The 12,605-nt window shown below is 42.7% G+C and overlaps 1 protein-coding gene across 1 annotated transcript in view; it reads right to left on the bottom strand.

Annotated features, from left to right (window-relative positions):
• Positions 1 to 3,281: 3,281 nt before the first annotated feature.
• LOC309554642 (uncharacterized protein) overlaps positions 3,282 to 12,605 on the bottom strand; it is a 215,408-nt gene continuing 206,084 nt past the window's right edge. Inside the window, exons 27-29 of the mRNA XM_082256361.1 lie at positions 8,444 to 8,544; positions 4,899 to 5,066; positions 3,282 to 3,572 (exon numbers count right to left, since the gene is read on the bottom strand). Of these exons, the coding sequence (XP_082112487.1) occupies positions 3,465 to 3,572; positions 4,899 to 5,066; positions 8,444 to 8,544 (377 nt within the window). The 3' untranslated portion in view covers positions 3,282 to 3,464. The remainder of the gene's footprint in view (positions 3,573 to 4,898; positions 5,067 to 8,443; positions 8,545 to 12,605) is intronic.

Here is a 12,605-nt window from a genome sequence, read left to right as displayed (position 1 = left end):
AGGCTGGGGGTTGTAGTCTGCCCTTTGTGGATTCTCATAGAGCCACTTGTGACCAGGACTACATGCCCCATGATTCTCAACTCTGAGCAGCTGATTCATCCTCTCCTTCAGCCAATGAGAAAGCCGAGCAAGGAGCAGAGAGGGAAGTTGTCCTGTCCAGCAAAGTAGCACAAGGATGAGAGGAACGGGGGAAGAGCCCGCAGGTGCTGTCCATGTCTCCCTCTGTCAGCAGCGGCTCCGCTTCCCTGCAGTCACTGCTCGCCATGCGGGGGAGGGGGATCAGAGAGTGCGGGCAGCAGCGGCTAGAGCAAATGCACTTAACATGACACAATTGGGTTGATTTACTAAATCTGGAGATTGCAAAATCTGGTGCAACTCTGTATAGAAACCAATCAGATTCCAGGGTTTTTTTTTTCAAAGCTTAATTGAACAAGCTGAAGTTGGAAGTGGATTGACTACCATGCACAGCTGCATAAGATTATGCACTGTCCGGTTGACAGATCTACTTATATTAGTATGGGATGTAAACCTTTATTCGTTATAAATATCCTAAAAAATAAAGGGCAATGCCAGCTTTTCCTGGCCACATCCTGTGCACCCTAAAATTGTATCTAAAGAAACAGGAACAAGTCACTTGTTCGGAAACAAGCATTACCATACCTGCAGAATATGTGTCTTGGAACTGCCACAAATAATTTCCATTGGTACAAGAAGCAGATTTAAATGCCGTATAAAATTACTGGGCTTGCTGGGAAATGTAATTCCATTAATTCCTCAGTGGACGGGATGGTGATGGTGGGTGGGTTGGGAGTGGTATTTAAAGCTGAAGTCTGGGATAAGCAAACATCTAAATTTAAGATTCATGTATATTCTTATCCAGTGTAAAACTTTGTCTCTGTGCAGGTGCTTGCTGTAATAAAGACCAGTCACTGTTGCTGTCAGTCCTTGTGCAGGGTGACTGGTCTTGTCTCCGCTACCTCCTTTAGTTTTCTGCAGGCAGCTTGTAGTGAGTGGGGCGTGCTGGGTTCCTGCTACAGCTTTGCTGTCTGCACAGACTAAGCACAGCACAGTGATGATATCAAAGCTCCTAAAAAAATAAAATCTGTCTTTTCAAATGCATTTAGTGCACAAAGTGGATCTACAGTATATCCTTTGTGGCTACTAAGAAATATATTTATGTGCCTAGAGTTTATCTTTAAAGTGTATGTATAGGCATTATCCAAACCTCTTTTTATAAGGTCATGTCCCAAAATGTCTTTTTTTTTTCTTTTTACATTGTTCTTGTAGCAAGAAGTAGCTTTTATGATATCACCAGACTTGTAAAATCCCTGCAAGGGAAACTGCAGGTAGGTCAGTTCCTACTAGGGCTGAACGATAGTCGATGTGATATCGACTATCGTGCTGCGAGCGTGGGCGATAGTCACATCGTCGAACATATGATGTAAGGCAGCCCTGCAGCTAGTTCTCCTGACTGAGCGGTGAGCAGCGCACCGTGAGCAGCGGCACAGCGAACCAATCACGCGTGCCTGCACACCTGATTGGTTCGCTGTGCCGCTACTCACGACGTGATTGGTTCGCTGTGCTGTGGGGCGGAAGTGTATTGTGGGGACTGGGATTGTGCTTCCGGTGCGAAGGAGCTGCCTGGTGGAGAGGACTACAACTCCCAGCATTACCCCCACTTCCCGCGTTTCCAGCCAGAGAGATTCCCCTTCCCTCCGGGAGAACCGACTTCACAGCCCAATCATGAGGGACAAACAGAAGAGGCGGAGGGAGATCACGTGTGTCGAGGCCGCCAAGAAGGTACCAAATACAGAGGGGAGGCGACTGTACCATGTACACCAGGAAGAGGCGGGTAAAAATATTGCAATATATATCGTTGGGGAAAAAAAATCACAATGTGATTTTTTTCCCAATATCATGTAGCCCTAGTTCCTACTGTCATAGGCACACCCCAGAACTACATCTTTCAAGAGATCTCTCTCTACACACAGTATGTAGGGTGACTATTCAAAGTCAAGGCAGCAGCATTGTTTCTTCGGGAAAGAAATTCATCCATGCAGTTCTAAAGTTCAGTAGGAAGGGCTGGAAGGGCTTAACCATTTGACCTCCGGAAAATGTACCCCCCCCCCCCCCCCATCATGACCAGGCCCTTTTTTGCAATACAGCACTGTGTTACTTTAACTGACAATTACGCAGTCATGCAACATTTTGCCCAAATAAAATGTATGTCCTTTTTTCCCCAGAAACAGAGCTTTCTTTTGTTGGTTATTGAACACCACTGCATTTTTAATTTTTTTTGCACTATAAATAAAAAAAGCAGACAATTTTGAAATAAAAACCAATATTTTTATACTTTAGAATTCAATAGAAAAAAAATCTTATTCCTTGATGAATTTAGGCGAATATGTATTCTTCTACATGTTTTTAGTAAAAAAAAAAGAAAAAATCCCATTAAGCGTATATGAATTGCTTTGCGCAAGAGTTATAGCATCTACAATCTATGGGATATATACTGGATTTTTGTTTTTATATTTTTTATTTTACTTGCAATGGAGGCGATCAGTGACTTATAGCAGGACTGCAATATTGCAGCAGACATTCAGACGCTAGCTGACGCTTTTGACATTTTTTGGAACCAGTGACACAAATACAATGATCAGTGCTAAAAATATGCAGTCACTGTACTAATGACACTGGCTAGGAAGGGGTTAAACATCTAGGGCAATCGAAGGGTTATTTGTGTGCCTAGCCAGTGTTTTGAGTACTGTGTTATGTGCTTTTACTAGGGAAAGTAATGGATTTTATTCCCTGCTTTGCGGGGAAAGAAAATATATTACTTTACAGCTGACAGGATAGGCAGGGCTCTGTCCTGTGTAAATTCATGACGATTGCTGGGTGCCAGCAGTAATCCGTTGGCCACCACCTGTGGATCCACATCTGCTGTTTTTAATCACAGAACGGCCGGGCCGCCCTCCTACCCAGAAGTGTCAGATCTTGTACCTAGTACGTGATCTGGCACAGCCGAGCCACCCTGCCGTTGTATATCTATGTCATACGGTCGGCAAGCAGATAAGATTTCATTCTAGCAGAGACACTATTTGCCAGGTCAAACAGGATGCTGGGGGGTGAAGAAATGAGCATGTATTTCAGACATGTACTGAACAGTTTTTTTTCCTCAGACATACACTTTAACCAGTAGAAAAGACTATAATTACAGAACCTGTGTCATCATTTTATTTAGTGTTCACAGTAAATTACAGAAAAAAATTATAAAACGTTTTGATCAGAGGGTGATGCTTTAAGGCACTCAGGTAGGTCATATATTAACACTCAGGATTTTATTTGTCACTGTGACTAGGAAGTGATCCTCCTTCCGGGTCCTAAATACTAACGGAAATTTGGTGAATGTGGAATCCAAAGGGAAGCATATGTAAAGGGCTCATTCTACAATGAGGGTCCAAAAATCACACTGCTGGGGTGTCTCTGGAGGTCCCATCCAGGCTGATCCTTGGACGCAGCCCAATTTTTTTCATCACTCGCTCCATCTGGGGCTGTGTCATGTCGCGAAGGCGCTAGGTGACAGAGAAACATAAATTTAGCGACTGGAGGTCTTACTGGTAACAGGCACAAAATTGGTGGGCTTATCATCAGCAGTAAAACAGCACAATATCAGGCTTGATCTCACAAAAGGCTACACTCTATATATTACCGGCTATATAGATTGTGTTCCTAGTTGATTGACTTTTGGGGAATACCTAGTTTTCAATTTAAGCTACTCACAAGACCAAAATGACTTTCAATGAGAAAGATCTCTGTAAAAATGAAGATGATGAGTTTTAGGGCTGCCAAACACAGAAAGTCAAGAAGACGCCTGTTTGTTCTTTAATTTGCTCAAATATTTAAAAGGAAAGAAACAATCCAAAATGTTTTGGTGGCCTTAAATTGCAACTCTATTCAGGTCTTAGAAATCTGGCAGTCTGTCTTGAATTTTGGGATAGAAACAGCCGATCAAAGTCAACAAAACCAGCTGTTAAACATTCTGCCTTGAATACAGTTCTGTGGTTGGTGTGCCCTGAAAAAGGGGGTATTGTAAGTCCCCCGAAACACATTGGAATGTTTATTCTTGAAATATTTGAACAAATTAAACCACAGAAATTGTAACACTTTGAATTCTTGACCTCTTGTGTTTGGCACTCTTCATCTTCCATTGAATCACAAAATACTACACAGCATCTAAGCACTCTACAGTGACATACTGTATATGTTAGTAGCACTATATAGTTTTTGTCAAACTTGCAGTAGAGTGGCAGAATGCTAAATTTTGTGATGATTGGTCAGCTTGGCATGTCTTAGAGAAATGCTATAATGTTTCTTTTCAATCACCCCGATTGCTTATTATTATAATACTGTATTTTTTAGGTGAAACATTAGTGCAAAGGAATGGGACAGTTGGGATGCAGATGCTAATGGGTATGTCTATTATGAGCAGAGTAATAAACAATAGACAGACAAGGCTGGCATTGATCTTCTATATTTCTCCAAAATTTTACAGTCAATCCAGACCCAATATTGGTTACTACAATCACACAGGTATAATAAAACATAATTGCAATGGAGTAGCAATTAGCAATGTTTCCAAAGTTTTGGGGAACAATTCCAAAATAAAAAAAATTTGGTATCTGATGCATGATAAGCTGTCAATGCTGCTGACAATAATGAAGCTGTGGCTTAGCGTTGCCAGGCTGCAACAAGAAGTGCTGTTACTGGCGGGATTTCCAGGTGAGATATATTTGCTTAATTGTGTACAGTGAGACAGGAAATTAATTTCAGGAAATTGTAATCTAAGTGGTGCTGCTGTTCAGAAAGGGAATGAAAATATCAGTGTCCATCTCACTTACCTGACTGAAAGTGCCAGAGGAGGTGAGAAACAGGTACAACATATAACTGGGTATGAGCACCATAGACGACAGAGCCATGAGCCAGCCAATGCCCTGTCCCCATGTAGGGTACACATACCGCCCCAGGGTGAGGGGCGTCATCTCAACAGCGCTGAAAATGAAGACGCCCTATGTGGTAATCAAATACACAAGAATAGGTATGTAAATTAAAAAAAAATAAAAATCAATTTAACAGAAGTTCTAAATATTTTGGTAAAGACATTGTTGAAGATAGCAAGGAAGCAACTCTAGACAATATGTGTAGCCACCCAGTAAATTGTCAATGCTATCCAACAAACACTTCAGCTGTGCAAAAATCAGTAAGTTAAAGCAATGTATTTTGATCAGGGTTTTCAGAAATACACCGCAGCCACAATTCTAGGAGGATCTCATATGCTCACTGAGAGTGTACCTCCTGAATCATGTGCTGTCCAATTTCCTCGATCACATTCCAAGGTTTAATTCTGGTGGCTATGACATGCTTCTCAGTGCTGTTATACCTGTAAGAAGGTAGGGTTCAGACCTCCTCCTAGTGAACTATCTTCCAACTTAGAAAATATTGAGGATGATTTGCTAAAACTGGAGAGTGCAAAGTCTGGTGCAGCTGTGCATGGTAGCCAATCAGCTTCTAACTTCAGCTTGTTCAATTAAGCTTTGACAAAATAAAACTGGAAGCTGATTGGTTTATATGCAGAGCTGCACCTGATTTTGCACTGTCCAGTTTTAGTAAATCAAACTCAATGAAGTGTCTCACTCTTGATGCTAAGGCTGGCCACACTGTCATGGTTCCGTGTACATTGATCCGGCGCCAGGTTTCACCCCCTGTCCAAGCTGCTCGGGTTCCTGCCAATCCACCCTGAATCTAGGTATAATTAAGCACTTGCACCTGTGGGTTACTGTTCAAGCAATGTGTCGCCATGCTGAAGCTGGACCTCCCTGTTCTGGTGTTTTATGTTCCTTCAGTACTCTTGTATTCTGTATACTTCACCTCCACCACGATGTCATACAACTCTACCCTTCAGAGTTCCTCATTTGTCTTCTAATTCGGACAGAACAGGACTCCCCCTGATCACCTTCTCTGAGGAGTTACTGAGCGATCTGAGGGAACCACGAACGTGGGGGAGAGGGGCGGTGTGACTCTGACTGAAGAAGGGGGACGTGAGGATGTCAGGAGAGGCAGGGTGCGCCATTAATGCGCCAATTATATTCAACACCCCTATCAGCCGTGGCTGTGCCCTGCCTGTGTGTATCCCAAGTCCACCTTGTGTGCTATTTCCTGGCACTGTGCCTGCACAGATGCGTTAGAGAACTGCAACCTGGGGGCTGCCTTGCAGTGCAACATCCACATCTCCAGTGGCTCTGGTGAAGACCAGGTGGCTCCTTAGATCCTACAGCTCTGACACACACTCCCGTTTGCATGCGGTCACACTGCACCTTCCAGGACCCATACCCTGGCACACCCGTTTAGTTGCCCTTACTGTGTTAGACCTAGAGTTTTAAAGTACTAGGTCTTCCAGTCCTCAGATCGTGACATAAGGTTTTCCCCAAGATTCAATGAATGTAAAAAAACACTCAACATTCTGGGCACAGAAATGGTTGTTGATGACTGATAAAAATAGGATGAAAAGATTTTCAAACTGACAGAAAACTCATTTTTTGGCAGATGTCTCTTCACCCCTGGGTAGTGTAGGATGACCCCCCAAAGAAGTGTAGAAGGCTGGCATTTTTGCATTTAAAGTGTTACTAAACCCAGATCCTGTGATCACTATATCTGGTCTCCTACAGTACACAGAACATGCAAATGCAATTATTTTAGTAAATATAAAATTCTAAATACACTTTCTCATCCACTGTCTATAGCAATTAGAGCAATCTTGTGACTTGTATCAGTGAGTGCTGATAGTTTGTAGGAGGAGTTTTCATTTCTCCCACGACTGTACTATTAAGCTTCAAGACCCTTAATTCTCAGACTGGACATGTCTGGACAGTGCTGATTGGCTCTGTGCTGATCACATGTACCCTTCCAAGAAAAAAAAATCATCCATCAATCAAGATGTGACAACCCAACCAACTGTGTGCTTTTTTAGTTACAGGGCATGGAGGAGGAGGGAGGGACTGGGCTGTCATTACGATTTGTATACACTCCCATATGTGTGATGTTAATACCATGTGACCTGAAAAGCTCATCTAAAACCAGGAAGTGTCCTATCCAGTAATAGAGACCAAACTGAGCATGTGCAGCTGTACTACACTTGCTGTGCTTATCTGGACTTGTCCAGAGTGAACATGCAGGAGGGGGAGGATCTGTGCAAACAGGATCACGCAGCCTCTTTACACAATGCAGAGGATTCATCACTAAAGTTACACAGGGAGTATAACAATGCTATTCTGCATCTATAGACAGATTTTACTGTTGTAGGTTTAGTAACACTTTAAGTTTGGATCCTTGGCTTATTGTGGGGTAAAAAAACAGTTGGGCAGCAGTAACTTTAGTCTTTTTTTTACCTCATTTGCTCAATAAACTCTAGAGAGAGGGATAGGGTTACAGGATACCCGTAAACAGTTACATAATTCCAGGCCTTCCACTATCATCAAAATTGATACTGGAGCCCTTTGAGCATCCATCTTATAGTAATTGTCATGGGACTGAAGGGAGAGAGCTCACATGTGAGCTGGTGGTGTTGGATGCCCTGTGCGGCAGAGTCAAATGGCCAACCTGTGTTTTACCAGGGACCCTTGGACAAAATTTCGGACTTAGCAGCTTGCTGTCCTCAGGTCATGACCCCCAGGTTCATGCTGCTCTACTGTGTTAGAACTAGCTGTCAGCAACACACAGAGGTGTACAAATAGTACTGGTGCAGACAGGACTGGTGCTGCAGAGATTATTCAGAACCAATAAACAGACCGAAGGTCAGGGCAGGAGGCAGACAAGCCAGGCCAAGGCTAAGAGCCAAGGTCAGTACATGAGCCCTGTGATCAACATGTTAACATTGCCAAAGTTAACATATGGCTTTATATATAAACCAAGCCACGTCATCAATACCTGCCACTGCAGTTCTTTCTAAGTGCACTCAATACCACTGGAAAACACGTTTGCTTGACTGTAGCTTCTGTTGTTTGGATGTCTTACAAACCTCCTGATAATGCAAACCCTAAAGCTAGGCTGCACGAAAAAGAATTCTTTCGGCTGAGTTAAAATTATGCCACCACAATGTGAAGCACCCTAGAGGCCACAACATTCCTTTGGAGGAGGGCAGTTTGGGGTGGTAAATACAGGGAGGGACTGTCTATGTGAACAAAGCCCTAGACCTTTGATTTTTATGGAAATTATTCCCCTCTTTGGACAGCCGTAGACATCTTCAAATGACAGTAAATGGTAATAGACGAAAGCAACAGGTACACGGGAACAGAAATGACTTCTGTGGAAGTAGTGGCCACCTTATTGCATGAAAATAGGTTTTCATTTACTTTGACATAAAACTAATTAATGATAAATGTGTCCTCACCAAACAGACAAAGGGGGTGAAATATGCCCAGCAGAGTTTCCACCATGAGCAAGGTTGGTACCCAATCATTTCTTCAATGTCTTGGTAGAAGCGGTCAATGCCTGCAGTAGAGAAAGAGGCAAGATTGAATGTCACATGACCAGTTATAACACTTCTCTTTTACCTTTGAATTAGAAGCTTCTGTGGTACTTCAACCCTCATCAGCCCAGTACTGAAGCCTTGAAACAGATTTTCTCAACCAGAGATTCTTCAGATGTTTCTAAGGGTTTCCTGATTAGTGGTGGATTAATCCCACCTTACAGTGCCTGCATTGTTCAACAGTCCTAGTAACATGGGACCAATGAAGTCTCAATGCTTGTCTTTCACATAACTAATCCCCAATGATCATTTTAGCTGTCTATAATGATGGCATTCTTCCCACTCACCACCAATGCAATGGTGCACTTCTCTACCTTCAAGTTAAGGGGGTACATCTCCATTGACCCCCAATAGAAGGAGTCCACTCCCAGTGTAAGGGGAACCTTCATCCACTGACCACCCATTTCAGGGGGCTTTTCTTCCACCTACAGCCAATGTAAGAGGCCTTTTCTCCCACTGACAATAAATGTAAGGGGGCAATTCTCCACTGACCACCAACATAAGAGGATCCTTCTCCCACTGACTACCAATGTACATAGTCTCTTCTCCCACTGCAGTGGTGTATTTAGGTTTTGTGCTGCCCTAGGCCTGACTAAACTTGTGCACCCCCTAATTTAAATATGACCCACCCCTTCCTGTAAAGGCCACACCCCTTCCTGTTTATGACCGACCCTGTCACCTGTAAACCACAGACCATACCTACAGTCTATCAGTGCCCATCAGCATAGCTTCATCAGTTCCCATAAGTTCAGCCTCATCAGTGTAGCCTTATTAGTGCCGCCTCTTTACTTCCCATCAGTGCAGCATATCAGTGGGGCCTCATCAGTGGTCACCAGTGCAGCCCCATTAGTGGCCACCAGTGCAGCCTTATGTCAGGGGATTAGTAAGATTACTCTTTTAAGATATTTGGACTTGTGTTTGCTGCCACTGATTGTAATTATAGGATTATTCACTTATTTGTATAATAAATAGGAAGTCCATAGTCATTATACAAATAACGAAATAATCAGTGGCAGCAAACAGTCCAAATATCTTATCAGAAAGGAGTAATCTTACTAATCCAGTGACATTTTGCAATAGCACGCATAAGGTGAGCAGGTCCAAAATATTATTGCCATCATATACAATTAAAAGTCTTAATTATATATGATGCAATTCAGTATGCTCGCTCAAGGACAAGGATGTTTAAAGAAATGAAATTACATTATTGACAAAATGGCTGCCATACCTGAGGGCGGAGGAGGGTAGGCAGAGCATTAGGCTGCAGTGCTACACTTATTAGCATTGGCAGTCGTTGGGCCATTTTTATTAGGTGTGGTTGGCGGCCTGCGGTCTGTCCACATGTCCTCACCCGCCGGTATTTTCATACCAGCAGGTAGCAGTGTGACCGCTTTATGGGGGTGCCAGACTGATTTGCCTCCTGGACCCTGCCCTCCAGGCCAATTCCCCCCATAAAACTGCCACTATAATAAAAGTGTAGCGCAAGCCGGCGGGGACCCTTTTCGTGCGGGAGCCCGGAGGAGGCTGTTTTTTTTTGGTTTTTTTTGCGGGGAGCAGCTTTTTTTTTGCTGCCCCCCTGCACAATGCCACCCTAGGCCTGGGCCTTGTTGGCCTAGGCCAGGACACAGCACTGTCCCACTGACTATCAATGTCCCACTTGGCCCCCAGTGTAAAGGGCTCTTCTTCCACTGACCATCAAATTAGATGGGGCCATTCTCTCAGTGACTCTCAATGTAAGAGGGCCCTTCACCCCACTGTCCCCCAAAGTAAGGGGGCCCTTCTCCCACTGACCCCCAAAGTAAGGGGAACCTTCTCTCACTGACCACTAATGTAAAAAGGCTCCTTCTCTCACTGACCACTAATATAAAACAGCAATTCTACATTGACTGCTAATGTGGGGGGAAACTTTTCCTCTGATTGCCCCTAAAGCATACCATGGGCTGATAATTAAAGGCTGAGGCACTAGTGTAAGTAGCATTCCTAGTATGATATAGGACAATACATGGCCTAAAGTATGGAACAAGTCACCTAACTGGGTGGGAGAGCCCATTGTCACTTATTATTTAGAATCCTGTGAAGATGTTTTAAATGCATTACATTTTCATTAAAGTTGTTCTATAGAGTTGTAAAGGCAGAAATATTTTTTATTCTTTTTATTCTAATGCATTCTATGCATTAAGATAAAAAGCCTTCTGTGTGTGGCAGCTGCCCCAGTGACCCCTTATACTTACCTGTGCCCCATCTCTATCCAGCGATGTCCACAAATCCCCCTCCTGATTAGCTGAGACGCAGCAGCAGCGCCATTGGCTCCCGATGCTGTCAATTAAAGTCAGTTAGCCAATCAGGAGAGAGAGGGGCAGGACCAAACACCAGCTTAATGTCTGAATGGAACTGCAGCTCAGTTCCACTGCCCCCATAGCAAGCTGCTTGCTGTGGGGCACTTGACAGAAGGGAGGGGCCAGGAGCAGCAAAGAGAGACCCGAGAAGAGGAAGATTAAGGATGCCCTGTGTAAAACCAACTGCACAGAGGTAAGTATAACATGTTTGTTATTTTTATAGAAAAAAAAAAAAAACAGACTTTATAAACACTTTAAGGATTTTATGCCAAATTAAAGGTCTGCTCTAAATTGGACCTATAGTTATAAATGAAATTAAATTAAATTCAGTTATGAAATTAAAATTAACCCCCTGTGCTGTGAAGATAAGTGGAAAACAGAGAGACGAAAATATTGCCCTATTAACCACTATAGCCCTGGAAGATTTTACCCCCTTCCTGACCAGGCCCTATTTTGCGATTCGGCACTGCGTTACTTTAATGGACAATTGCACGGTTGTGCGACGCTGTACCCAAACAAAATTTATGTCCTTTTTTTCCCGCAAATAGAGCTTTCTTTTGGTGGTATTTGATCACCTCTGCGATTTTTATTTTTTGCACTATAAACAAAAAAAAGAGCGACAATTTTGAGAAAAAAAAACAATATTTTTCACATTCTGCTATATGACATTCCCAAAAAAATTTAAAAATCTAAATTTTTTTTACCATTTTAGGCCAATTTGTTTTCTGCTACATATTTTTGGTAAAAAAAATTGCAATAAGCATATTTTGTTTGGTTTGCGCAAAAGTTATCGCGTCTACTAACTACGGGAAAGATTTATGTCATTTTTATTGCTTTGTTTTTTACTAGTCTGCGATTTTTTGCGGGACTGCGACATTGCGGCAGACAGATTGGACCCCTAACTGACATTTTTGACACTTTTGGGGGTACCAGTGACATTACTACAGTAATCAGTGCTAGAAATATGCACTGTTACTGTAATAATGACACTGGCAGGGAAGGGGTTAAATGTAAGCCTAGGGGAGTGATTCTAACTGTGGGGGGCATGGCTTCTGAGATTACCATAGAGACATGTGATCCTATATAGCAGGATCACATGATCTCTATGATCATGCCAGGGAGAAGAATGGGTGGCTGTGTTTACAACAGCTGACCATCCTTCTCTCTCAGCGGGGAAAGATCGTGGGTGTCAGACAGCAATCGGAGCCGCCTGACACAGACATCGGCTTCCCCGCTGATGATCATATGATTGGTGTGGCGGTGATCAGGGATACTGACTGGTGACATTATGTAACAAAAAAAATTTCAACTTTCAGTATCCCTGATCACCGCCACACCAGTCATATGATGACTGCTGACAATATGTAAAAATAAAATCTTTTCTTTTGTATAACAAGGTTTAAGCCACATGAATAAAAGCTGAGTGCCAGATATGGGCTGCAGCATATATGTCTTTTAGGGCTGCAACCAACGATTATTTTCATGATCGATTAGTTGGACGATTATTGTTCTGATCAATTGATTCATCAGATAAAAACCTCAAAAGCGTGGCGTATAATTTAGTTAATATTTAAAGTTAAGACAATGTATTCTTGAATTTTTGTATGCAGTGGTAAATATAAAAAGCAGATTTATAATTAGGGAAACAAATAATCCGCTCTGGGAATAACTGAACACAATTTTTTTTC

The sequence above is a fragment of the Pelophylax lessonae genome (genome assembly GCF_965119305.1).
Source record: "Pelophylax lessonae genome assembly, chromosome: 4".
Taxonomy (NCBI): domain Eukaryota; kingdom Metazoa; phylum Chordata; class Amphibia; order Anura; family Ranidae; genus Pelophylax; species Pelophylax lessonae.
This window is presented reverse-complemented; position numbering and strand designations above follow the sequence as displayed.